The sequence below is a fragment of the Hyperoodon ampullatus genome, assembly GCF_949752795.1.
Source record: "Hyperoodon ampullatus genome assembly, chromosome: 6".
NCBI lineage: Eukaryota > Metazoa > Chordata > Mammalia > Artiodactyla > Ziphiidae > Hyperoodon > Hyperoodon ampullatus.
The window spans coordinates 5559425-5587323 of NC_136919.1; the positions used below are offsets into that span (position 1 = coordinate 5559425).

General features: G+C 55.2%; 2 protein-coding genes across 2 annotated transcripts in view; both read right to left on the reverse strand.

The window, feature by feature from the left end:
- Nucleotides 1–408: 408 nt before the first annotated feature.
- On the reverse strand, nt 409–21398 carry AIF1L (allograft inflammatory factor 1 like; the record flags this gene model as incomplete). The annotated part of the gene is made up of 6 exons (XM_079706541.1): nt 409–590; nt 3983–4145; nt 6759–6800; nt 9339–9405; nt 21126–21187; nt 21368–21398. The coding sequence occupies 6 exons, from the start codon at nt 21396–21398 to the stop codon at nt 503–505; spliced, it is 453 nt and encodes a 150-aa protein (XP_079562667.1). The 3' UTR covers nt 409–502.
- Nucleotides 21399–25869: 4471 nt separating this feature from the next.
- The window catches only part of LAMC3 (laminin subunit gamma 3), a gene marked incomplete at both ends in the record, with an annotated part of 61169 nt that continues 59139 nt past the window's right edge, over nt 25870–27899 (reverse strand). The window contains one exon of the mRNA XM_079706011.1: nt 25870–26120. Within this exon, the coding sequence (XP_079562137.1) occupies nt 25870–26120 (251 nt within the window). The remainder of the gene's footprint in view (nt 26121–27899) is intronic.

The following is a 27899-nucleotide window of genomic DNA, read 5'->3' on the forward strand; positions in this document are numbered from 1 at the left end:
GCTACATCCTGGCCCACCCAAGAGCACTGGAACCACAGAGCTGTCCGAGGATACCCTAAGGAGGCCCTGCAGCCTTATCCCGACTCCAGGGTCTTCCGAAAGGGGCTGAGGGCCTCACCAGGGCCAGGCCAGGGTCCCAGGACTTAGCTCAGTGACCTGGAACGACAAACAGTGCCAGCTTCCAGTGCGGGAATCACAGGCTTCTGGTCTCCCTGTCCTGGCCCTGCCCCCTCTGGTTTTTGGTTTAATGTCAGCCCTTCTGCACAGGGAGGGGAGATGCAGGGAAAAAGAGAAGGAGGCGATCTGGACTCCCCAACCCAGAGCCCCTTTAAGGCAGATAACTTGTGCTATACAAAGAGATCACTGACTCTGCTGATGAAAAAACAAACGCACAACGACCAAACAGAACAAATGAGACGCATCGCAATGAGTCAAGAAGGGCAGTGAGATCAGGAGGGAGGAAGAGGAGTGGGGAGGGCGGGGCAGGTCCAGGCGGGGGTCCTCAGGGCAGGCTGGCAATGTCTCTCTCTGGAGGGGGGCCAACTGGCTTGGGGCTGTTCTCGTTGGCTTTTCCTTCAAACATCATGACTCTGGTTCAGAAACGGAGGAAAAAAAAGAAAACACAAAACAGGATTAGGACTCCTTCCCTCGTCCAGGGAAAGATCATCCCAGCCCTCACGTCTGCAGGGTCCTCCCCAGAATGCCCTTGCATCCACTCTCCAGCGAGATTTTCCCAGACGCCCATGCGGCAACTCCACAGAGGGGGCTGCTAGTCCCATTTTACAGAGGAGAAAACGGAGACACAGAGGGGCAATGAGGCTCGTCAGAGTCACACAGGCAGCCCGAGGCAGGACGACACTCACTCGAGACCTCGGACTTCTAGGTCATGCGCCTTCCCCTGAGCACACTGCCTGGAGGAAGCAGAGGTCGGCTGGGCCGTGGCTCTGCTCAAAACCCCTTCAGATCTTCAAAAACCTCCCACTACTCTGACAGTAAAATCTGGGCAGCAGAAGAGGATGGGGGTTCAAAGTAGAGCCTCCGGAGGGAAACTGCCTGGATTTGAATCCCAGCCCGACTCCTTCCCAGCTGGTGACTCCTGCAAGACACTCAACCCCACCGATGCTCAATGTTTCCAACTGAAAGTGAGGATGCCAAAAGCATTTGCATCCTGGAGCTGTTCCAAGTGACAGTGCCCTTCACCCTCTGTACTCCCTCCCTGGGTGGGCTCCTTCAGTCCCCGGCTTTAAGTCCCATCCAAAGTGTGATAGTCGGGCTTCCCTGGTGGCGCAGGGGTTAAGAACCCACCTGCTAATGCAGGGGACATGAGTTCGAGCCCCGGTCCGGGAAGATCCCACATGCCGTGGAGCAGCTAAGCCCGTGCGCCACAACGACTAAGCCTGCGCTCTAGAGCCCGTGAGCCGCAACTACCGAGCCAGTGTGACACAACTACTGAACCCCACACGCCTAGAGCCCGTGCTCCACAACGAGAAGCCACCGCAATGAGAAGCCCGTGCACGGCAACGAAGAGTAGCCCCCGCTCACCGCAACTAGAGAAAGCCCATGCGCAGCAACGAAGACCCAATGCAGCCAATAAATACATTAATTAAAAAATAAAATTAAAAAAAAAACAACAACAAAGTGTGATAGTCCACAAACGGCTTACCTCTGAGCTCCAGATCTGCACAGCCAGTTCCCTCCTCAACCTCTCCCCTTGCATGTCTAGGGGCTCTTCCAATTCAATACACCAAAACTGAGCTCAGTTCCCACCTTCCCCCCTGCTCTTTTCTCAAAGCAAACAGCACCATCCCTCAGTTAACTCAGACCCCAGACCTTACAACCATCAGACTCCTTGTTTTCTTTTAAACCCGGAAACAACCCTTCTAGCTCTACCTCCAAAATCACTCCCAACTCTGACAGCCCCTGCCCACCTTCACTACAGCCTCTCCAGGCTGAAAGCCTCATTTCTGACTTGCACAAGTGCACGAGCCTCCTACCGGCCTGCCTGCTGCCACTCTTGTCCCCACCGAAGTCGGAGGGCGCCTTTTAAAAGTCACCTCCTAGGTTAGAGTACTCCAATGGCAACCCTCCACGGCAGTACAAAATGCTAAATCAACCGTGGCCTACAAAGCCCCACATCACCTGGCCCCTGCCCACCTCTGCAGACCCATCCTTCACTCACTGCACTCCAGGCACACTGGCCTCTGTGCTATTCCTTGAGCATAAAAGGGCCTCTGCACTTGCCGCTTTCTCTGCCTGGAATGTTTTCCCCTAGATATTCACATGGCTCATTTCTTCACATCTCCCTCGCGCAGGTCAAATGTCACCTGCTCAATGAGATCCTCTCTGCCTACTATGCCGCCCCCCTCTATGCCTCTTGCCCACTTCATTTTTCTTTGTATTGCACTATTGCAATCTGGTGTTTTGGTCTTTTGTTTGTTTTTGTCTGTCTCTTTCCATTAGAATGTAAGCAATTCATGTGTCCCCAGCACTGAGCAGAATTCCTGGCACATAGGTGGTGCTTAATAAATATTTGCTGAATGAATGAATGATACATCTAAGGAGTCAATAGGCAGAGTAGATGTATCAAATTGGAAGTGCCCAATACATAGTAAATGTCCACTAAATCTTAGGTGTGGCTTTTAATAGCATCACCACTCTTATGGCTACCACCTGGCCTCTCAGGGGCAGCATGATCTGACCTGGACGGTTTTCCCACCACACCTCCTGCCCCATCCCTCCCTCCCTACAATAAACACTCCGACCAGACCAGCCTGAACCGTGGGCTTACCAGCAGGTCACCCCGCTTCCCCCTTTGTAAAATGAGACAGGTATATTTTCCACTGGTACATTTGAAGAAGTTAATCTTACAGATACACACCACTATATATAAAATAGACAAACGACAAGGATTTACTGTGTAGCACAGGGAACTACATTCAGTATCTTGTAATAAGCTATAATGGAAAAGAATCTGAAAAAAACATGCATATGTATAACTGAATCACTTTGCTGTACACCTGAAACTAACACAATATCGTAAATCAACTATACTTCAATTTTTTAAAGAAAAAGTTAATCTTATCGCATAAAAGCCAAGTGAGTGTCCTTTACAGCTTGAACACATACCATGGGACTCTCCAAGGAATATCTCTGCTGCTCTCCAGTGGGGAAGTACCCGCAAAGTGTGATTTTGGCCACCATACACTAGGTGTTCGCCATCAGCCAGGTACTGGGCTAGACTCTTCATATGTATTATCTCATTAACCCTCAGGACAACACTTCATGCAAGATATTTATGACCGGGGCTTCCCTGGTGGCGCAGTGGTTGAGAGTCTGCCTGCCAATGCAGGGGACACGGGTTCGTGCCCCGGTCCGGGAAGATACCACATGCCGCGGAGCGGCTGGGCCCGTGAGCCATGGCCGCTGAGCCTGCGCGTCCGGAGCCTGTGCTCCGCAACGGGAGAGGCCACAGCAGTGAGAGGCCCGCATACCGCAAAAAAAAAAAAAGATATTTATGACCATCTCTGTCTTATAGGTGAAGGAAAGTAATTTGCCCAAGGTCATTTCAGTGGCAAGAAATAGCATCAAAATTTGAACGATACCTCCCTTTAGAGCCGGTTTTTGACTCTGTTATGCTCACAACCCCATGGGGTGGTAGAGTCACTCTACAAACAAGGAAGCTGAGGCTCAGAAGGTTCCAGCAGTGCATTTATCATCATCGTCACCATCACAGTCGGCCACTTACCGAGCACTGATTCTACCAGATGTTCTGCTACAGGCTCATTTTGCCTGCAAGGTACATATTAATGTGACCATTTGACAAATAAGAAAATCATGTTCATCGAAATTAAGCATCTTGCCCAGCAGATCACATAGTGAATTACCTCCTGGCTAGGGACTGGCTGAGGTGCCTGAGCCAGGAGCCTCTCCACACACTATGACTTTGCCTCCAGAGGTCCCAGGAGAGGTGGGAGGTACTCACAGCTTGAGGACCGCCGACCGTTTCCCCAGCATCATGTTCACAAAGTCTCGGTAGGAGATGGTGTCGCTGACCCCGCCCGTCACCTCCGAGATCATCTTCTTCATCTCCAGGTGGGTCTTGGGGACCCCAAGCTTCTCCATCATCCTCTTTAAAGACATCAGGTCTGCCAGAAGAAAAGCAGAGCCGTTAAGTGGAGACAGGGGGCCAGGCTGAGTGGGGAAGCTCCCCTCTGGCACCCCTGTACCCAGAACAAGCCCGGCAGGAGAGCCCATCCCTGGAGACTGCAGTCAACAGCTTTTCTCCTCCAGGGAGAATGAGCCCATCACATCTTCCCTGCTCTCTGCAGAGGCAGTATGGACTAGTGGTTAGGGGCTTGGGCTTCTAAAGTCAGACAGACTTGGGTTGGAACCCAGCTCTGCTATTCCTGGCTGTGGGACCTGGGACAAACTACTTAACCTCTCTGAGCCCCTCCTCCCATCAGTGGTAAAATGGGTTGATGGGATCATCTGGAGTGAGGATGCACCAGAAGCACCTGGCACACAGCAGGTGCCCAGAAACACAGCCTTTCTTCTTCATTCTATTGTTCTCCCTGCTGCTGCCTGAGGTTCAGGTGACTGTGAGCCTGTGGCTCCAGCTACCCGGGAAGTCACGGCCCAGTGAGGTGGGGTCAGGGAGTCGGCCTGACCCAGGCATCAGGAGTTACTCTCCAGGGCGCGGTGGCAGCTTCTCCCCACCTGCCACTCCCACCCTGCGGTCCCGGGCTCCACCTCGCTGGAAGGGAGAGGATGCCAAGAATATCCCGCAGAGCAGGAAAACCAACAAAAGAACAAAATTCAAGAAAAACAAGGGAGGCACCAAAGTCACGACACTCTGAGGAGTTGCTGCCTCTGACCGCCTGGCTCCCAATATCTGAGGCAATTTCCTTCAGATTGTTCCGTGAACAATGGGTCAGGTCAGCAAAGGACAGCGGGAGTGCAGGTGGAGCAAGGGTCCAATTTTAGGGTGGGGGGAGTAGTGGGCCAGCTCACTGGAGAGGCAGGGCCGGCACGACTGGTGCCAGGCCCTTAGGTGCCAGGATGTCCAGGACATTTCAAAGAAAGCTGGGCAACGTTCTACAGGAAGAAGTGAAAGGTCTCCTACATGCTGCTGGCCAGACTCTAAATTGGCAAGACCTTTCTGGAAGGCAATTTGGCAGGATGCTTCAAAAGCCTTTGACCCAGAAGGTCTAATTCCTGAGATTTACTCTAAAGAAATAATCAGCAATGTGGACAATGATTCATGTACAAAGACATTCTTCACAGGATTATCAATAAGAGTTAAGACCAGACATCATTTAAATGGATGATACTAAGGCATTGGCTGAATAAATTATAATCTGCCCCCAAATGGAATATCATGCAGCCATTAATTATATTTTTAAAAAATGAATTATATGTCAAAATACTAACAATATATTGTAAAAAATTTTTAAAGGAGGTTCTAAAATGGTATCGAACAGTGTTTGCGATTAGAACAAAGAATGGAAGGATATAAACCAAAATCTTTATCACAGTTATTTCTGGGAGGTGGGATTGTGGTGATGTATTTTTTTTAAAATAAATTTATTTATTTATTTATTTTTGGGTGTGTTGGGTCTTCGTTTCTGTGCGAGGGCTTTCTCCAGTTGCGGCGAGCGGGGGCCACTCTTCATCACGGTGCATGGGCCTCTCACTGTCACGGCCTCTCACGTTGCAGAGCACAGGCTCCAGACGCGCAAGCTAGTAGTTGTGGCACACGGGCTTAGTTGCTCCGCGGCATGTGGGATCTTCCCAGACCAGGGCTCGAACCCGTGTCCTCTGCATTGGCAGGCAGATTATTAACCACTGCGCCACCAGGGAAGCCCTGTGGTGATGTATTTCTGTCTTTGTGCTTTGCTGTGATTTCCAAAACGTTTTATGATGACAATGTATTCATTTGATAACACCCTCCCTTTTTTTTTTTTAAGAAAAAAGGGATAAAAATATTCAAAAAGGAGAAAAATGTGAGAAGACAGAGGAGGGGGAGAAACGCTGGAGGGAGAACCCACTCGGAAACCACAGGCTGGGATCTGGGCCCTGGCTGCCACTTACTTAATGACCACACGCCCCAAGCAAGTCCTTTCGCCTTTCTGAGCCTCGGTTTCCTCATCTGTATAATGGGAACAATTAAACTGGCCTTGACCGTGTCATAACACTACTGGTGAAGGTCAAGGTATGGTCATGAACGTAAGTGCCATGGAAAAGGTGTTTGTCACCCCTAGCGCCTGGACGGCAGGACACAATAAAGGTCTGCTGGCAGAGAGGACCAATGTCCATGGAAGCCCCTTGTCAACTGCAGGACAGTGTTCAAATGGAAGGACAGGCTTGGGGACAAAGGAAATGCCAGCCCCATGGGCCAGGGTGGCAACAGCCTGAGCATCTCCAGCCCTGGGCTGGGTGGCACCTCTATCCTGAGTCCCGGGAGCACCTGGGGTGGGAGGCTGGGGTGTGGGCAGGGAGCTGGGGTCGGGGGAGGGAAGCAGTGGGGAGAGGAGTTTGGGGGGCAGGGGATCCAGGGTGAAAGGCAGACAAGTTCAAGGCCAGCTTGGCTGGCCTGGCCCATCGGGGAAGCTTCAGTCGGTGCTTGTCACCCTCAAAATATAGCCCCAGGCTGCTCACCCATGCAGGTGAGTCAGTGGGGTTCTCTGGACGCCCACACCCTCTACCCACGGAGCCCTCTCCCCCACCCCAGCCCCCGGCTCACCCAAGGCCTCACTCACCAATCTCGCCCTCATTGTTCAGGTCAAACTCCATGTACTTCTCTGGAAATCACAGAGCAAAAACTGGCATTAACTGGGAAGCAGGGTTGCCCCCTGCAGGGTCCCAGTGACTCCCTTGAGGGCAGTTGGCTGGGTCCCCAGGGTGCCCACACCATCCTCCTCACCCTACGTCGGGGTCTTGACACAAGTCCCGTCATTCTTCTGGGGAAAACCATTGTCTCTGGGAAAAGGGCTTGCCCACCTGCATCACCTGCTCACAGGCACCATGGAGAAAGGTGCCCGGGGGCCACTCTGACCCTGTACCAAGAAGGGCAGTGGCTTCCTCCCAGGCCCCCAGTGTGGGCTGGCTGCATCCGGATCGGCTGTAAAGTGACTGGAATAAATGCCCGGCCCTGGAGATGCAGATCCGCAGAATTTGGGAGGCAGAAATTGGTGTTTTCAGAGTATCTCAGGTGATTCAGATGGGCAGCTAGGTGTGAGAACCCCCAATTTAAGAAGTCCCTATAGTTCTGAACTTTTGGTGGGGGGCGGTCATGGCTACCACTGAGAATCTGATGCTCTCTCCGGAGGAATGCCCGCGGACCTGCCCTTGACTACAAAGTGGCACATACAGTGCCCAGGGCGCAGAGACCCTCCCCGCAAACCTCACCTACAGACTTTGAGTTAAACCTCCCTGATCAAGGGGTCAGAGCAACGAGCTTGGTGTCTCCTGACAAGGCAGTGGGTGCAAACAAGTCGTGTGGCCTTGAGTAGCCACAGGGTCTATTCTGCACCAGCAGCCAGCACGAGAAAGCCAAGGTCCTCCCAGTGACCCTTGAGCCCAGGCTTGCCGCCCCTCTGCCTGGCATGTTCCTCCCAGGCATTCTCAGGGCCCCTCCTCATGCCTTCAGGGCCCCCCAGCCCTTTTAACTGGGCACCGTCAATCACCCCCGCAAAGCACCTGCTACCGTCTGACACCCTTTCTACTTCCTTGATCTCTCTTCACCACCCCTCCCCGACTAGGACACGGGCTCCTTTGGCCAGGGGCCGTCTTGTGTGTTCTCCGTTGTGTACCCAGGCCCCAAAGGGCCTGGTGCCTAGTAAGGCTCATTTGGACATCAAATGAGTGAATGATCTGAAACCTCCATAGTCCCTTCGCTTCCAAGGTAACCTCCTGTGGTCCCAGGATGGACCCTTATCCTACAGCCCAATGAGGACAAGGAGAATGGTCGCTAGACCCCTGGGACCTCTGTCCCTCCTCTCAGAGCCACCTCTGAAGAGTGACCCTATTGGGATCCAGAGAGAAGGGAATGGACTGGCTGCTCCTCCTTTGCACTGGGAGGGGGAGGGGCAGAGGGGTGGGGAACCAGCCAGGGGTGGGCGTGACTTTGTTCTAGTTCTTTTTTCTTTTCTTCTCTTCTCTTTCTTTTCTTTCTCTTTCTTCCTTCCTTCCTTCCTTTTTCTTTCTTTTTTTTTTTCTTTCTTTCTTTCTAGTTCTTTTCTTTCCTTCTTTCTTTCCCTCTCTCTCTCTTTCTCTTCCTTCCTCCCTCCCTCCCTCCCTCTCTTCCTCCCTTCCTTCCCTCCCATGTAAAAAGCACCATTGTGTAACGGTCACAAGCAGGGGCTTTGGAGTGAAACCAATATGGGTACAAGCCCCAACTCTGCCACAGGTGAGCTGTGTGACCCCAGGCAAATGGCCCCACCTCTCTGAGCCTGAGTTTCTTCATCTGTAAACTAAAGGTCCCACCATCTTCCTCCTGGCTGGATTGGGATGAGGCAGGAAGATGGCAACCCTGAACACAAGGTCAGCGCTCAGCAAATGCTTAGCCATTGGTGTCCTGCCTAAGGATGGCTACGTTATAAGCGGTCTGAGGAGCACTGGCAGGTTCCTTGCCCTGGAGCAGGGAGGATGCCCACGTTGCCAAGACTCTGGGGGTGGCAGGGGGGACGCAGCCTGCAGGACGTTCACGTGGTCCCCCAGCGCGCCCAGGGCTCCCGCAGCGCGAGTGCCTCTCCCGGACAGGAAAGGTGGGTCTGCCCCGCTCCTTATGTGCACAGCTCCTCTCCTTTCGAGCCGCTGGCTGAGAACCAAGCGCCAGGGCCCGGAACAGAAGGACCTTTATGCCGCCCCCTCCCCGCGCGGACTCCCGGGCCCTGTTTTCTTTTCATCCTGTGCTGCCGAGATTCAATGGGCAGAAACTCTGCCCCCTGCCCCACTGTGGTGACACAAACGTCCATTCTCCGCAGGGGCTCCCAAGATGCTCCACCACGCAGGGGGAGAGACAAGGGCTGCTACAAAGAGCTGATTGTGTGCTGGGGCCCCGGGAGCGAGCAGGGCCTGGGCAGCGGCGGGCAGGAGCCAACCTGAGCCCTGCTGGGCAGCAGAAGGGAGGGACGGGCAGGGCAGGCCGGGGCCCGCAGGCGAGGGACGAGGGGCCTGTGCCCCCAGGCTGGGCATCCCGTCTCACAGCCCGTCGGGAAGAGGGGTATTGTGGATGCAGCAACACGGGTGCAGCCTGGCCCTGTGGGTGAGGATTTGTATAAGGGGTGGAGGGGCCCACCCAGCTCTCCTGGGGTGGTGGGCAGCCAGCCCCAGCTCACCTTTAAAGGCTGCAAGTTTTTCTGGAAGGTTCTCTTCATCACTGTACTTCTGGTCACAGAGGAACTCCTACAGAGGAGAGAGGACAGCACGGAGCAAGGGGTCAGCAGGCAGAACTCACCAACACACAGGCCCACTGCCCATTGCCTCCTCTCCCACCAGGTGGCTGGGCTTGGCCGCGCAGGGCAGTGTTAGTCCTGGCCTCCTGTCAACCCCCAGAGGCAGATGGGTACAATCTACCCCATGGGTAGGAAGTTTGCTCAGCAGCTGGGGGTGGGGCCCAGAGGTTCCGCTGTAGAAGACTAAACACCTTCAGTCAACCTCTGAATTACGGGTGCAGGGACCTGGGCTTCCCCCCAGGGCACCCCGGCTCCAAGATCCATGAAGCCATGAGCAACCAAAGACACGTGACTTGGCTCTGGCATTAACTTCTTAGGTATGTGACCCTGAACAAACTGATCCCTCTTTGAATCTCTATTGCTTTATCTGCCAAATGGGTATAACTATCATAGCTTCTTCTTGCATGAGAATCCAAGGAGAGTGTATATATGAATCTTAGCAGCTGAATAAACAGCAACTGCTATATTATTATTATTATTATTACTATTATTATTATTAGTCTCTCTCTAGTCAGAAAATAACTGTCCACTGCCTGAGAGGTCACTTAGCCTCTCACCTGTGTCCTCACCTGTAAAACAGGGCCCACCTTCCCCTCAGATGCTTGGAGAGACTCAAATGAGTCTTTTCACAACCAGATGGACTTGGGAGGAGATGGGAAGGGACTAACAACAGCCCCCAGAATGAAGCACTTACCCACACGGTCGCTGCAGATCTCCCAGTGGGCCCAAGAGGTAGCAACTATTATTACTCCCATTTTACAGATGAGGAAACGGAGGCTCACAGAGCCAGAACTTCAAGTCAGCTCTGTCTGACTTCAGAGCCTGCATCTATCTTTAACCCTGACACTTAAAGATGGGCAGTGAGCAGGTATTCATCCGGCTTTAAAACAAAAAACTAACAATTAGCACTTGCTAGGCTGGGCGCAGTGGCCAGGTATCTTCCTTGCCTTGTTGCTCATCTTTAAGCGTCCCTAGAACCTGCATTCAGATGAGGAAACAGAGGGTGTGTTCCCATCCTGGCACCAGGTCCACAAATCCCCTCTACTTCAACTGGACATGGCTATGACTCCACTCCTTCAACAGTTTTTTTTTTTTTTTTTGCGGTACACGGGCCTCTCACTGTTGTGGCCTCTCCCGTTGCGGAGCACAGGCTCCGGACGCGCAGGCTCAGCGGCCATGGCTCACGGGCCCAGCCACTCCGCGGCATGTGGGATCTTCCCGGACCGGGGCACGAACCCGTGTCCCCTGCATCGGCAGGCGGACTCTCAACCACTGCGCCACCAGGGAAGCCCACCTTCAACAGTTTTTGAGGGACCACAGTATACACTGCTCTATTCTAGGCATCCAGGAAGCAGGTGAGACCAAGGTGAATAAGACAAGGTCCTTATCCTAAAGGATAATTTTAGGATAAATTTTAATTCTATCCTAAAATTACAGGAAGTCCCTGTTTAAAATGATGTCAGGGACTTCCCTGGCGGTCCAGTGGTTAAGGCTGCACACTTCCACTGCAGGGGACACGGGTTCGTTCCCTGGTCGGGGAACTAAGATCCTGCATGCCACGTGGCACAGCCAAAAAATAAATAAAATAAAATAAAATAAAACAAAACAAAATGATGTTAAACGTTTTCTAGGTGTAACTAATACACAGTTTGAAGGACGCTTCAGCCTCTCCCTAATCCAATTTCTTTTCCTTCCCAGAGGTAATCATTATGCTGGACTTGGGGTTTCTACCATTCTCTTGAATGTTTTTCCTATTATGACTAGGCCAACTACAACTGTAAAAAGACATCTTATAAGTTAACTTTGAGGGGTTTAAAAAAATTCTAATTCTAAATTTTGGAACATTCCATACAAATATGTACTTGTAGTTCAATAAATGATCTTTTAAATGAAAAAAAATTTATCTGGGTCAATCACTCAATATGTTTCTAAATTCCTGCCATCATTTCCCACTAAATGATGACCAAGTCTGTACTTACACATCTCCTAGGACAGGGAACTCACTACCTCTCCAGTCACTGTAAATGGAATGTAGAATGGGACAGTGACAAGAACCTAAGTGAGGATAAAGCCCTCTGGGTTTGGATCCTCAGCCCCCTCCTTACTAGCTGTCAAATGGGCTCACGGGTACCCACCTCCTCAGGCACCTACCCCTCCATGGAGACAACCCACGGCGGGCAGTGAGCACCTGGCTCGAGCGTCCGTGCTCAGTAAACAGTAGGTACAATTCCGTGTAGGGCAGAATCTGATCCCTTCCAAGGTTCAAGTTCCTCCACACTAACTCAGCACCCTCTGACTGAGTTGAAGGAACCCCCCGCCAATGTGGCTTCCCTCGCTGGGTCAGGGGGCCTCGGATAGCCCCCTTGCTTTTGGCAGGCACTATGTTATCCCATCAATCCTCACAGCCACTGTTATTTGATTTTACAGGTGAGAACAGGAGGACCAGAGAGCTAATAACATGTCCAGGGTCCCCAGGCCCTGGGGAAGCTCAGGGTTGGTTTGGAACCTGTGTCCATCAGACTCCAGGGCCCATGGGGTCCAGCTGGCTCGGCCACAGCCTCACTTAGAGCCTCATTACCGTGTGCCATGCACAGCCCTGCCTGCACTTAGCTCCACGGAGCTGGAACCTTCCCCTGCAGCCTGGGAGGCTGCCCTCCTGTCAGCTGGCTCTGTCTGTCCTTCCCTTCCTCTTGGCTTCCTCTCGTAGGTCTTCTCCACTGAGGCCCCCACCCCCATTCCCTGACCAAAAGTAGGACAATTAACTCTTGTCTGTGACCCTGAGCAACCCAGGCACCTCCTGGGGTCACAGATCCCATATCTGTCAACGGAGGTACAAACTGGCCAATGGTTCCCAGACTCTGGGGTAAAGCAGAAAGAAACATTTCCAAAAAAAAAAGGGTGGGGGAAGGTGCTAATATTGGGCTTCCAAGATTTTATTTTGCCAAGTAAAGACTTTAAATAATGACCATGGACTGTTGCCACGAGTTCAGAAAAGGATATTTCGTAGAAGTAGGAACTTAACAATCTCCGAATTTTTAAGTGGAACCCATTTAGCCTACGTTCAACTCACCACATTGTCCCTACGTTCCCTTCACTTCACCACATCAGGAACTGGAAAGCCTTCCTGGGGAGGCACAAGAACACAGGTAAGGCTCAACATCTGGGAACCTCTGGGGAAAGACCTGGGGGTCCTCCAAATTCCCAGGCTCTGGTTGACCAGAAATCCCGCACCAGCCTACAGCCTGTCTGTAATGTACACTGATCACCTCTAGGGATCCAGACAGATTGGGTTCAAGGGGTAGGACATGGTCCTGGGTCTTGGAGACAAATGAGACACAGAGAGAGACAGACAAGAGCTCAGCCTAAACCGCAGGGTGCTTGACAGCCACACCCCTCCCTGGACCTGACCCCGGGACCCTGGGACCATGCTCTCAGCAGCCCGGGGGCTTCCAGGATTATTGTCTTTTCGCTGATGAAGCCGGTTTTCTCCTTAGCACCAATCACCATCTAACATAGTATTTCATTTTTCTCCCAAACTCCCCACCCCTCTCCACCAGAGTGGGTCCCTCAGCCACCCTGGCCTCCCTTCTATGCCTCTCCCATGCCAGGGGTGCTCCCACCATGGGACCTTTGCTCCAGCTGTGTGCCCTGCCTGGAGTGCACATATCTGCATGTCACCTCCTTCAAGTCTTTACTCAACTGTCACCATCTCAGTGAGGCCAACCCCATCCACTCTATCCACTGGAGTCCCCTCCTCCACTTCCAATCCACCTTAAGATAACACCTTTTGGGCTTCCCCAGTGGCGCAGTGGTTGAGAGTCCGCCTGCCAATGCAGGGGACACGGGTTTGTGCCCCGGTCCGGGAAGATCCCACATGCCGCGGAGCGGGCCCGTGAGCCATGGCTGCTGAGCCTGCGCGTCCGGAGCCTGTGCTCCACAACGGGAGAGGCCACAACAGTGAGAGGCCCGCATACCGCAAAAAGAAAAAAAAAAAAAAAAAGATAACACCTTTTATTCCATGATGAGTCATCTCCTAACACAATTTACAGTGTAATTGCTTATTAAGGGTGTTGTCCATTATCTGTCTCCCCCTGCTGGGTTCTACATAGTAGGTGCTCAATAAATATTTGCAGGAAGGGTCAATGAATTGAGACTCAGAAAGGATGAACAACTTGCTCATCAAGGCAGCACAGCTCACAGGTGGCTGAGCTGGGATTAAGCTCCACAGCAGAGGCTGCTTGGGTTCCCTCCCTGCAGAGAGCTGGGGAGTAGAAGTGACCCAAGGAAGTGGGTGTTGGAAGGATGCTGAGAGGAGGCAGGTCCTTGGTCACAGGACACATTCAGGAGGATGTGTTTACTGTCTCTGCCCCACGGATGCCTAGCACCCAGCAGTGCCCAGCGTACAGTAGGTGCTCAATAAACATTACTGAATGAATGGAGAAGACTGCCGTTCCGCCCAGAATGACTTTCTCCACTCTCAGCCCTGCAATGGAAAGGCAGCTTTGCAAATGCATGTGTATGTGTATGACAGAGGCTGGAGAGGCCTCAGAGATTGGAATCACATATTTCCTTAGAGCCAACAGTGACAAATGCTTGAGCCACAGAGCGACCGGGGGTGGAAGAAGCAGCTGACCTGTTCACGTGTGGGTGGGCAGCCCTGGCTGACCCAGGGCTTGGGGCAGCTGTGTGGACCAGGGGGCCGGGGAGGCAGGAAGGCGGGTGGCAGGAACACGAGCTCCACTGGCTGGGCTGCCAGCTCCCACCCCACCTCCAAGCTTTGGATTCCTGGTTCCTGCTCATGCACAGCCCACAGCATCCTCCCTCCAGGGGTCCTCCCCCCATATCCTAGCTCAGCCTCAGGGCACGGCCACGCCCACAGGGCAGGTCCCTTGTACCCACTCCACCCTAGCCCCCAGCCCCGCCCCACCCTGCCCTAACTCTGGGCCCCCAGGCAGAGGAGATGGAGCTAGAAGTCACTCCAGATGTTTGGAAGAAAAACAAAAACAGAAACAAAAAGAGGGCAAACTGGAGCCAGAATGTCTAGGTCTGAGCATACTTAGTACTGTGTGAAAATGACTTCATTCACCTGTGCCTCAGTATCCTCATCTGTAGGAAAGATAAAAATATTAACCACATAGGCTTGTCCTGAGAATTACAGTATGTAAGTAAACATATCTAAAGTGCTTAACATAGTGCCTGGCACTTAGTAAATGTTAAATAAATGTTAGCCATTTATTATTATTATCGGCTAACATTTACATACATTCAGTCCACTTACAACCCCACAGCTCATCATCCAGACCATCACTGACTATTAAATAGATTAGGAAGGAAACCCCTCCCCTAACTTAGGCTGGTTATGGTTGCTCTTTCTCCTTTTTGGGTATTCCCATTTGACAGATGGGACAACTGAGGCCCAGAGAGGTTGCTCAACTTACTAAAGATCACAACGTTTTCACAATTCAAGGCCTATCTCCCTTCACCATCCCAGCTCCCTCCCTGCCCCAAACAAGGCCTGGCCACAGGTTTCTGGGCAAAGAAAGTCAATACTGGGAGTTACCTTTCCTCTTGGGCAGAAAGATGTTATTCCAGAGGCCAGGGAACCACTTTATAGCCCTCTAGGGGCACGGGTGTGAGTGTAGATGGTTTATTCTAGCCCCACCCCCTCTCCTACTCCAACCCACCGTCCCAAAAGACACGTTTTTCTGGCTGTAGAAACTGCTGTCAGGGCCTCCAGGTATGAGGGATGCAGGGGTCCCCTGGGCTCTGAGAGTGGCAAGTCTAGAGGCCTTGGTGGCCTGGTCAGTCCCTGGCAAAGAACCAGGAAATGCAAGCAGGGAGGAGCCTGGGGTTGAAAACAGGAAGCTCTGAACCAGGCAGTCACTTCTCAAGCCAGTGTCCACAGGCCAGGCCCAGGGAGGTGGCAGAGCTGTTCCAATATCCACCCAGTCACAGAACCCAGAAGGGACTCCTCACAGCATCCAGCTTGTTCTCTTTGTTCAACAGCTGGGGAAACTGAGGCCCAGAGGGCAAGGCCTTGATTAAACCATCCTTCCTCTAGGCAAGTACAGGGCGTGCAAGGCAGAGGGACAGGGCAGGGAGGTTGACTTGGGTTGCCGGGGTTCAAATCCCAGCTCCAGCACTTACTAGCTCTGTGGCCCTGGGCAACTTGCTTTACCACTCTGGGCCTTAGTTTCCTCATCTGCAAAATGGGATCATAAAGATAGCACCTCCTCACTGGGTTGGTGTAAAGATTAAATGAGCGAACTGCATAGAAAGAGCTTGGCTCCTAGTATACTTACTAACGGTTAGCATTTATCATTGTGCGTTTGGATCGCCCAAACTCAAGCCACACCAAGAGACAACTCTTGGGGAAGGGCAGAGAAGAGACCCACCCACAACTTTCTTTGTCCCCTACTGTGCCACGAAGTCCTCCTGGTGAGTCTTGACCCTCTGGTCATTCCTCCTCAAGGGCAAACTTTGCTTTGTCCTTGGATACCTGTCTGAACTGGCCGTGACTGACCATCCACGGAGGGCAGAGTGTACCCATCTCAGCCCTGAGGGACAGTGCCTGCAGCTGCACGGGCTCACTGCTGCCTCTCTTGGTCATCTACAACCTCCGATGCACATCAGAGACTCCTCCCACCCCGAGAGCCCTGTCCAAGTGCTCATGACCAGAAGGGGCTATTTCCCCAACCAGCAGAGGTTGGCAGCCCCTGCTGTGTCCTGGCCTCCAGACCTTTGCCACCTGCCTGCACCCCCCAACACCCACCCTGACTTAACTCTCTTTCTGGGCTGGTACCTCTAGCACCTGCTCCTGGATGCTTGCTCCTGGCCCTCCAGGCTTGCCTTTATGAATCAGCCGCAGCAGAATTTTAGGGCTGGCAGATAGCACCATCTCGGAGGCCATCCAAGGGGCTGGTGGCTGAAGCCTTGGGGGAAAACCCCAAGGACAGGCGGTACGATGCCTGGCCGTGTGGCCTCTGATGCAGCCCACAGGCTCTTAAAGGGCCAGGGCCAGGCCATAGATGCCCGGCCTGGTGCCTGGCGTGTAGCAGGAGCCTGTAACGTGCACCCACGAGGACAGCAGGCTCACATTCCCCACGGCAGCTCTGGGGCCTCATCCGGACTCTGTGTCCTCGCCAACAGATGGGGCAGCTGGAGAAAAACACCCCCACTGACTACACAAATGAAGCAGACCCTGCAGAAATTCCATCTCCAGCTTCCTGCGACATGGCCACACCGAGGTCGCGACTGGTTGGACCTGCGGGGACACTGAATCCTCAGAGGCTCACGTGGCTCCTTATCACCATCTCCCTTATAATATATTAAGGAAGAGCAAGAGAGACGGATGCCCAGTGATGCCAGCTGGGCACATTCACCTGGGCAGGGACAGGGTGGCACTGCCAGTACACAGGAAAAGAGACACACCTGTGTAGTGCCTGGGTCAGGTCTCAGAGGTCCCCCACTGCTGGGGGAGGGGCTGGGGACAAGCCTCACCCCAGGTAGAGATATCCAGCCTGCTGTACCCAGTTCTTCCCAGCACAGGTGCCACGTGGGTTCTGAAATAATCATCAGGCACCGAAATGCTACAGGGAATGCTGAGTGCCCTTCATTCGACCCAGGACGGCTGAGAGGGCAGGACAGTAGCCAGAGATCCTTATCCACATAAGCAAGAGAGGCCTGTGTCACAGCGAGGCCACAGCCACCTGGTGGACAGGGGCCAGGGCGGGCCAGGGGCAGCGTCTGGAGACAGAATCCCGGCTGTGTCACTTCCTGGCTGGGTGACTTCACCTGGCTGAGCCTCTGTTTCCTCATCTGTAAAATGGGAGGCTTAGTAATCCTTGTCTCATGGGGATGTTTACAGACTCTTGCTGGGCATCTATCTAATCAAGTGTTCCATTGAGAGGAGTCAGTGAGATGATTTAGGTCAAGTGCCAGGCCCGGAGCAAAGGCACCACTCATGCTATTTTGTTAAAGATCCTGGCCTCTGGCCGGTGCAAAGCCACGGCTCTCACCATCCTCCAGGGTCCTCCTCCTCCATTCCAAGGCTAAGGGCACCCTGAGGGGCACCCACCCAGCCCCACAGCTTCCCTCTGTCCCTGTAGGAAGCTGGAGGGAATTTGTCCCGTTGCCATATAAGGCCAGCTCCGGCTGGCCCAGGGTCACCTGCCATGCCATCAGGGCGCGGGGAATGTCAGCTATGTGGGGGAGTAGGAGACGCGCGCTGGTCCTGCCCGCTCCAGTGGTGCAGGGCACGCGCACGCGCACGCGTGAGCATGCGCGCGCACACACATACAGCCCGGAGGTGGGGTGGGCACATACAGAGGAGCCCCAGTCAAGCTCCGAAATGGAGAGAAGAGGCTGGGTTCAAGTGTGGCTGTTTAAACCCAGGCAACTTACTCAGGCCCTCTGACTCTCGTCTCCTGCAAAATGGGAACAGACACTCGCAGGGCTGGAGCGAGCATCCGACAAGATAATGTCTGAAGCATGCCTGGCACACTGCCTGGCACACGCCAAGGGCTCAGAAAATGAGAGCAAAATCTAGAGTGAAACCCCAAAAAGTGCATTTTCATACAGTTCCACCAGGACCTTTAGGTCCACCCAAGTCCCCTTCTATTTTGACTCCTGAATCTCTTCTAAGAACAATAGCCAAGAATGAGCTACCCCGCTGCCCTCTGGAAGCTGGCCCATCCCAGCGGGGAGAAAGGCCCCAGAGGAACTGTTGGCCCAGAGAAGCCTCCAGAGCTCAAAGCCAGGCTGGGCTCTGCCCCAGGCAGCAGCCACAGCGGTGCCCAAGCACATACAGTGAGTCATGAAGCCCCATCCTTCATGCCTTCTGGCTTCCACGGGACCGCTGGGGCAGCTGTTCAGCCCAGCCCCCCAGAAGCCCCCCTCCAGTGGGGCAGTGAAGCTGCACCCCAAAGGCAGGCAATTTGGACTGCCAATGTGGTTCCCTCCAGAATCCATCCACCCAAGGGAACTTCCACCATGGCCATGGCCGTGGGTAAAACCGACTCAGACCCTCAAACATAGCGACTCCCTGAAGAGTCTGCAAGGAGCTTCAGTCTGTTCATCTCCTCGGATTGTTGTAGCGACCTACAGCAGAGCAGGGGTCTCTGCTCCCATTTCAGGCGGGGGAAGATAAGATTCTGCCAGACAAAGGGGTCTGGTCCAGGCTGAGCACACGGTCTACCTCAGACCTCGCCCCCGGGTTTCCACTCCCGCACCCTTAAGTCCCAAACAAACCAATGATAGCAATCAAGACAGCAGCCAGCTCTCCTGTGTACTTTACATAGATTATCTCCGCTGCAAAATCACAACAAACCTACTACCATCATCTCAAGTGGCTTGCCCAAGGTCACAGAGCCAGTGAACAGCCCCCTCTGCCCATGACTCTAAACTATGGTGGGGCCACCCTGACCTGCTGTGGTGGGAAGCAGCTCAAGCTTCTGGTTTGATCCTGGAGCCTCCTTCCTCCGGGAGCCCAGAGCCTGGGTCCCAGCAACCTGACGGTAGCCCGGGCTCATACGGTGGATCTCAGAGTAGCATCTGGTCAGGGAAAGGACTCTAGACTGGAAGCTCTGCCACTGGCTTCGGTGTGGCCTTGGCCAGCTGCTTGCCCTCTCCGGGCGCTGGGGTCCCAAGGTGGTTGGACACAGCCCCCTCTTGTTCACCTTCCCCAGTCTCAGCGCTGTCCAGACCAGCCCCGGAGAGCCACAGCCCCTCCCCTTTCTGAGCCAAGCCAGTACACCTCCCAAAACAGCCCTGTGGCCTCACCTCCACACCCCACCTAGTCCCCCCATCCCCCCAAGGGCAGGGTTGGCATGGAAAGTCCCACTCGCTCTCAGCTCCTCTGGTCTGTCCAACTACAGTCCCCTCTCCCCCATCTCCAGCTGTCTCTGGCTCAGGGTCCTCTGGCTGTGGGTGGATTCAACTGGCTTGGAACCCAGCCTGCTGAGTGGCCCAGGGGGCTGTATGAGGTCAGGGTTCCAGGCTCCTGTCCAGAGGGCAAAAGCAGCCAAGACCAAGGCTGAGCTGGCTGCAGAGTGACCTGGGGGGGAGCCCAGCAGCCTGGACCCCCGGGAGCCCCAGCCAGACACCCAGGCTCCCTTTCAGCTGTGCTCAAGATGGCAGTAAGAGGCCAGATGAGGATGGCGATGAGGAGGCCAGAGTTTACCTGGAGGGACCCTGGGGTCCCCAGAACCCTCCATGGGATTCCTACGGCCAGTGGAATGAAACCAGGCAGGCTGCCTAGCTCTAGGCAGTCCAAGGAAATCAAGGAGGGAATAAAGACTGCAAGCCCCTGGCGAGAGTTATACTACAACCGTGCTGCAGCCCGTGAACCCACGCCACCTGGATTCCACCAGGACCCTGCTGACCCTCACCAGCTTTTTCCACTTTGGGACTCTGAGCTGGGTGCCCAGTGGCCCAGGGAAACCTGCAGGGGAAATGTCCAGCCTTGTTTCAGTGGGCTGGATTCTGCAACCAGTTAGAAGGAAACCTGGAGACATCCTCCTCAAGAAGTAATCCTAGTACCATCCATGGAGGTCTTCTCTTGTGCCAGATGCTGGGCCCCGGCTCTGTGATGAGAGGTCCTCGCTGGGGACCACAGAGCTGGTCCATAATGGAGACCAGATCTGAGCCCCAGTCTTGCTGTGCTGCCATTGAGTTTCGGCCAATCCAGGCAGGCCCTAACAGTTTTCCTTATCTTCTAGAATTTAAATAGTTTTTTTGTTGTTGTTGTTTTGCGGTACGCGGGCCTCTCACTGTTGTGGCCTCTCCCGTTGCGGAGCACAGGCTCCGGATACGAAGGCTCAACGGCCATGGCTCACGGGCCCAGCCGCTCCGCGGCATGTGGGATCTTCCCGGACCGGGGCACGAACCCGTGACCCTGCATCGGCAGGCGGACTCTCAACCACTGCACCACCAGGGAAGCACATTTAAATGGTGTTTAAGCAAAGGTCTAAAACGTCCCATTGTGTGCCGGGCAACAGCCGGAAGGATTTCTTTTTAGAAATCCACTAGGATCAGGATGAAAAGCACCAAGTCTCTAAGGCAACCTTTCCTAAAAGCCTGAGTGAGAAGGAGCTGTGTGTGTGTGTTGCGGGGGCGGGGAGGCAGGAGGCCAACCTTTTTTGGGTGGAGAGAGCACTGGCCTGTGAGTCTGGAGCCCAGGGTTCTAACTGCAGCCTGACCCAGACTTGCTGTGCCGTCTAGGGGCAGCCACCTCGCCTCTCTGAGCCTCTCTTCCTTCCCTCGCTGTAAAACTGGGAATTACTCGAGACATCAGGGGTCCCTTCCAGCGCCAAGTCCCTGCAGCTGGTCCCAGGCCGGCTCCTGGGGAGCCCGGGGCCGGTGGGCCGGGCTGGCATCAGAGCTCCTGGGAGGGCCCTACCTCCCTAGTCTACGAGCAACAACTTGCAACCCGAGACCAGAGGGCGGTGGACGGGGTGGAGGGGGACCTACCTGGAGGCACAGGGAGGGGGCTGGAGGAAAGAAATCGGGGGAAGCCCGGGTGAAGGAGAGGAAGGGGGTGTGATTTTGCGGCAGGCACAGCCGCGCAGACGGAGGTGGGACCCGCGGGGCGCTGGGAGCTTTAGGGCCGACTCGCCAGCTGCCCTCGGAGGCGGCGGGGCTGGAAAAGCGAAGGCGGCGGCGCGCGCTTACCCGGTTGATTTCGGTCAGCCTCCTCTCCTGCCGGGCTTTGAGCAAACCGAACGCTTTCCCTCCTGGAGGAGACAAAGAGGCGGCCGGGGAAGCGGGGGTCTCCCCAGGGTCGCGCGCCCTCGGCTCGCGCCCGCTTCCCGCGCGCGGCAGACCCCACCGACCGCCCCGTGCGCACAGGTGGCGGGCGGGGGACACCGGGTGTGGGCAGGGGCGCGGGACAGCGTGGGGACAGCGGCGCCTACCTTGGAACCTGTTGCTGAGCGCGACCGACATGGTGAGCACCGGGCTTCCGCCGGCTCGGGGCTTCTCGACCGCGGCGAGGACGAGGAGGAGGGGCGGGCGCCTGGTCCGAGCTCGCGCGGCGTGTGGCGGCGGGACCGAGGGGCGGAGGGATGGCGCGGGCTGCCGGACACTCCCCTCCCTCCCACCCCTCCCGGCCCGCCTCCCCTCTCCTCCCCTCCCCGCCGCCCGGCATCAAAGCGGCTATTATGCTGGACGCCGAGCCCGCCGCCGGCCCCTCTGCTGGAGGACGCGGAAAATGCACGGCGCGGGGGCCGCCTGTGAGCACCTCCCTCTCCGCTCCTGCAGGAACTTCGACCAGTCCCTTCCCTCTCCGGGCCGCGGTTTCCCCTTAAACAGACCGTGGACGACCTTAGTACGCACTTCGTGGGATGGCTATAAGGATCAAACGCGGCTCCCAGCTGCCGGGAGCTGTAACGTGCCTTTCGCCTTTTGCGCAGCACGCACTTTTGGAAGGGAGGCCTAGGTTCTCAAACTTTACTCTGAACTCTTGAAAGATGAACAAACTTTTAGTTTCTTGAGAAAATGCATAATGACAAAGTGCCTCTAGGGTATCAGTGACACTTGAAATCAATTAGAACGAATTAGTGTTTTGTTAATAAGCCCTTTTTTCTTGAGCACTCACTGGGCACCAGGCACTTTGCCACGTCAACCCAGGATATATGTGTTACATCATTTAATTCTCAAACCTCTATGAAATAGGACTCGGCATTTCCATTTTACAGAAAAGTCAGAAAGTTGAAGCCTGGAGTATAGGTCCACCAGGATGATAAACCAAGCCTCTAACTCCTGGAATAGTGGGGCTCGGGAACTGGGGACTTGTCCAAATCAGGACATTTCTGAGAATGAGAGGTGGCACTCCTAACAATTATGCTGGGGTCACAGGCACAGATGGGGACTCTTCTGGGCAAACAGCACACCTGGTCACCAGTAATGTGTACCTACTCATCCCCCCCACCAACCCACCCACAGGTACACTGAGTGGGTCCCTGGGGATTGGATCCAGGAAGTCCCCCGCCCACAGACTTGCCTCCATCCTGACCCCTAGGATTGGGATCCTGGGACCAGCTGGTTCTCTTTTTTTCTATAGCTGCCCCTGGGGAGGGAAGTGGCCAGGCTGTCCCAAGGGAGAAGGCTACACAGAATGGGACGGCCCAAGGTGGGTTAATGCCAAGGCAGCAGTTTAGAGGGGCAGGCCCCACCTCCCCAGCACAGCCAGTTACTCTCCATAGGCCCATTCATCCCTACCTAGGTTTTGGATTTGACCAAGCTGTGTGACCTTGGGCAAGGCACTTGACCTGTCTGAGCCTCAGTCTCCTGGTCTGTAGAACGGAGGAAACAATGCTTTTCACCCAGCAGGGGCTGTTATAAATTTTATTACCATCAGGGTGGTTTAAGCAGATAGGAGTTATAACCCTTGGTTGCTGGGAGATGTCCCGTCTGGAGGTCAGAGAAGACAGCTGACATAGAATGGGACCCTCATAATGCACTTCCTGGTTCAGGCTCAGAGAGCCTGTTGCCCTGGGCTGGTTGGCCCCAGTCACTGGTTCTGCAGGGCAGAGGCCACCTCATCTTCCACTGCTCAGCTGCTGGGCTGCATTGCTAGCCAGATGTTCAGCAGCTGCCACATTCCACCCAGCCACAGCCCCACCTCTGGGGCCAGAGAGTGGCTCTCTACACCCGAAGCATGACTGGACTGCATGAGTCACGAGATGTCAGGTCTGAGGTACGTCACCGCGGAACAGAGAGGAAGCCTGTTCTCCACCCGTTGGGGATGCTGAGACTGGGCCTTGCTGAGCCCCCCACGGCTTGAGCAGAGAAAGGTTTAAGGCCAAGAGCAGGCATCAGAACAGCTGTGTGCCTCTGTCAGCAGAGAAGCTGGGTAGCAGGGAAGAGGGTTTGGGGGCATCAGACCCCACCCCAGAGGTCTGCAAAGCACCCCCATCTCCTTGACACCACTTACACCAGACATTAATCTTTAAACTCACGGTAGAGCAGCCACTTCCTGTTTTGGGCTCCCCACCCCGTGTCCTCCCTCCCAAACCTACCAGCTCCCTCCCTGGGTCATTGATGTGCATCACGTCACCCCCCTACCCCCGGCCTCGGTTTTCAGTTTCTCCATGGAGGAGCGCACCTCTTCTCTGAATGCCCTCCCCCAGTGAGTGTGCGGGGGTGGGGAAGGCACAGCCCACCTCTCATTATATGGCCTTGGACCCGGAGACCCTTGATTTTCCGAACAGGAGTAGGGGGGGACCCGGCCTAAGCTGGGTTGGTCCCTCCTGGGAAGCTGGAATCAGGTCAGTTTTCCAGCTTGTCTCTGCCAAGCTTTTGACCTGATGACAAGTAAACGTGGGGGCCATGGTGGGTCCAGGTGGGGGCAGTGGGGACATTCTCTTCCATCAAGCACAAGAAAAGCAAAGAAAGCTGCTCTGCGGAGAGAAGAAAACAGAGTAAACGCGGAGAGAGCAGAGGCAGAGACCAAAGGGAGGGGTGGGAGGGAAGGGAGAGGCAAGCCCCCGGCCCCTGACCATCTCTGAGCCTTGGCAGCCCTTCCTACCCCAGGATTCCAGGAGACTCGCCCAAGTCCTCCCAGCGAACTCCCCTTTTCTGCTTAAACCAACCCGGGAGGGGGGCAGGCCTCGTGGTCCAGAGCCCTGACTGAGCATGCGCCATAATCCCGCCTGCAACCTGAGTTCCTGGAGTGACCCGTGCGGGCCAGGCCCCTACCCTGCAAACTCTGCGCTGTTGCCCACCCTCTTGCCTGGAATGTTCCCTGCTGTCTCCCCACCCTTTGAGGCCTGGCCCAAAGCCCTCCTTCTCCTCTCCTCACTGGTGTCCCACCCTGAGCCTTTCTGCGCTGCTGGACACTGGTTTTGAGTTCCTTTCCTGCCTCGGTGTCTCCAGCCTGAGCCAGAGGTCAGCTGAGGACCTCTCCGTACCCCACCCCTCAAACTCCCCCAGGCCCTAGACTTTGCCTAATAAGTTCCCCGGAGCAGAGAGGAGAGGGCAGATGGCTGGAGTTGCAGGACCCCAGCAGAGTACCCCCCAGTGGGAAGACACTGGCAAAGCTGATGGGCTCAGCTTTGTCACCTTCCTTCTACCTCATGTGGGCCAAGAGGGATCACTGAACCTTCTGCCACTGACTCACAGAGGGGGGTGTGTGTGTATGGCATGTGCACCCATAGCCAGGTGGTGAGTCTGCACCGGAGGACCAAAGGCACACCACCGGCTAGTAAAGGGGTCCTTTATTGCCACGTTAAACAGAGTTGGTAAAACAGAAATGGTCTGGGCTGCTGCCTGTCTCCCCTGCTGGGGGGCAGGAAGAACGCTGGGAAGGGGCTGGGCCCCCCGAGGCACCCACCCTCCCAGTGCCAAGGCCCCGCGGTCTGCTGGAAGAGGGCCCGGGAAAGGGGAGGAGTGCCAGGAGGAGATGCCGGGAACCCTGGGCAGGGCCTAGCCACAGTGGGAGACCCTTGCGTGACAGGCTAGAAAGGCAGCCAGGCCTCCACGCCCAGCAGGGCCTCCCATGTGGCAGATGGTGCCACAGAGCTGCAGGGCCAGTTTGGGAAGTGTCAATCGGTCAAAGGCCAGCCAGGGTTGGCAGGGTCACAAAGGGAAGATCCAAGCAACCTGTCTGAGCCCCCTGACCCAGGCCCCCTCAGGTCACAAGGCCATGGCCCAAAAGGGGCACCGGGCCTAGGGCAGGTGATTCCTTCAGTGAGTTTGACCCAGTCCCAGGATCTTGAGAAGGAAGTATTCCACAAAGCCAAAGAAACCCCTGCATGGGCAGGCCACGGCCCGGCTGGCCTAGCAGGCTGCACCACGGCCCCAGGAGCCCTAGGACTCAGGTTCCTTTGCTGAGAACCCCCCAGAATCTTGTGTCTTTTGACCTGCCTGGTCCCTCAGCTATGCAGAGTTGCTGGGTGTTCGTGGCGGGTGACACATTGGTCAGGGGGCTGCAGGACAGAGGGCAGGGCTAGGACTGGGGGCTCTGGTTCTTGCTGAACCTGCCCTGGATCTCTGTGGATGCCCCTCCGACCCTGCCCGGTCCCAGCCTCCCAGGTACCAACCCTGCCTGAGTATGTCAGTGTCACAGGGCATTTAACATAACATAACATAACATAAAACACCCCCAGCATCCGGAGGGGGCACACCACACATGGATAGACATGCACACGTGTGCACTGCACACACGGGCACATGTCCGCATGTACCTGTGCGTGTGTATGTGCGTATGGGGTGGGAGTGCACGCTGATGGGGGTGTGCACACCGTAGCCGCCTGGGTGAGCTCTGAATGCACACTCACTCCTGCCGGTGTGGAGGGGGTGTGGGCACAGACTCGGGAGGGTACGCGGCAGCAGGGTCTGGGCAGTGTGCCTGCATGGCACACCTGTGGCAGGCGTGCATGCCCTGGGCCGGGGGCACCGTGGGTCCGGGCAGCCCTCACTGCCAGCTGGCACAGCTCTCGGGCAGGCTCTGCAAAATGGCCTCCAGATTCTGCTTGTCAGCACGGATCTCAGCAAGGTTGCTTTCGAAGCTCTGGATCTGCAGCTGCTGCTGTTCAGACTCCTGCTCCAAGAGCCTCAGTTTCCCTTGCAGCACCCCTGGTGGGCCCAGTTGCAGCCTCAGGCGCTCCAGTGCCCTCTGGGTCTCATTCAGGGCCCGGGCGGGGGCTCCGAGGGTGTCCAGTGACCCTGTGGTGGGGCACAGACAGCCTCAGGATGGGCTGGATCCCCTGCAGGCCCCAGAAGCCTGTTCAGGCCCCACCCCCAGAAGCCCTCCCCAGCCCAAACCCTCCAGGTTTCCGAGTGCCCACGATCTACCAGGAAGGCAAGGGACTGAGAGGGCAGCGTGGTGAGGCAGGTGAGGGCCTGGCCTGGGCGCCCCACCGGGCTTATGTGCAGACCCTGGAACTTTCCCCCTGGGTGGCACTGGGCAACTGTTAATTTTTGTTGTTGGTATTACTATTCCTGTTAAACAATGAAGGCCTCGGGTGAGTCCTGAGCCCCAGTTTCCTCATCTGTAAAGCAGCGTGTGTGGGGGAGGCCCCGTAACGCCTGCTGCTCCCACACACTGTTTCAATTGGCTGAGAGCCCACACTTACCGATGGCACTTGTGGGCCAGGATGTGGGGACATCAGGGTGAAAAGAAAGGTTTCTGGCATCAAAATGAGGGTGGGTGAGGCAGACGGGTCAGGAGGGGCTGCAGGCCTGGGAAGCAGGCAGCAGGGGTCTAGTCCTGGCCCAGCACACATTAGGACTTCCCGGAGGAGCCTCTCCAAGTGTAAAACGAGGGGGTGGGGCTGGGTGCTCACATATGAACTTGGTGATGGTGGCATGGAATCCACGGGCTGTCTCCCCCACCTGGCCTTTGTCACCTTGTCATTAAGGTGGCATTCAATGGAAAGACAGCTGAGCCAGGTGGGAGAGTGCTGGAGTCACAGAAACAAATCCTCAATGCCTTTGAATCCCACAGGACCCCCCTGGGCCCCAGGGCTCCCCATGGCCCTGAGTTTCCGGGGCAATGAAGGCTGGTTTGGAGGACAGGCGGCTGCAAGAGCTGAGCCCGGGGCAGGGAGAAGCAGAGAGAAGCTGAGCCCTGCTGCCGGGCAGGCTGTGCTCCCAGCCAAGACTCGGAGAGGTCCCACCATCCACGGGAAAGTCCAAACAGCCTGGCCTTTGAAGAGGTTACAGCCTCCACTCTAACTGCCCAGCTGGGTCTCCTGGGGCGGGGACAGGGTCTAGGTGTGCGTGGTCACTCCTGCACCCCTGAGTCAAGCATAGTGCCGATGTGAAAGAATAAATGACAACAACAACGGCCAGAGTGGTTTACCCACATAGAGCGTTTGTTTCATGCTGGGCATCGTGTCCAGTGAGCTGAGTTCTTACGGGTATAGACCTGTGGCTACGAGCGGGCACTCTGAATCGGTCAGACCTGAGCGTGATCCACAGCCTCCCCACTGACTGCCTGTGGGACCCTGGGCACATCATTTAAATTCTCTGTGCCTTAGTTTCCTCATCTGCAAAATAGCAAGAGCATAAGGATCCTTGCCTCGAAAGTTAAAATGAGATACGATCACATGTGTGAATAGCTTAGCGGAGGCCTGGCATCCAGCTAAAATCCAGAACCTGGTGATTCTTCCTTGTCTTATTTTTATTTTATTTATTTATTTTTTTTTTTTTGCGGTACGCGGGCCTCTCACTGTTGTGGCCTCTCCCGTTGCGGAGCACAGGCTCCGGATGCGCAGGCTCAGCGGCCATGGCTCACGGGCCCAGCCGCTCCGCAGCATGTGGGATCTTCCCGGACTGGGGCACGAACCTGTGTCCCCTGCATCGGCAGGCGGACTCTCAACCACTGCGCCACCAGGGAAGCCCTTCCTTGTCTTATCGATCACAGTAACCAAAATGCATGCTGTCACGTGGATGAGCCTTGAGGACGCTACACTAAGCGAAATAAGCCAGTCACAAAAGGAC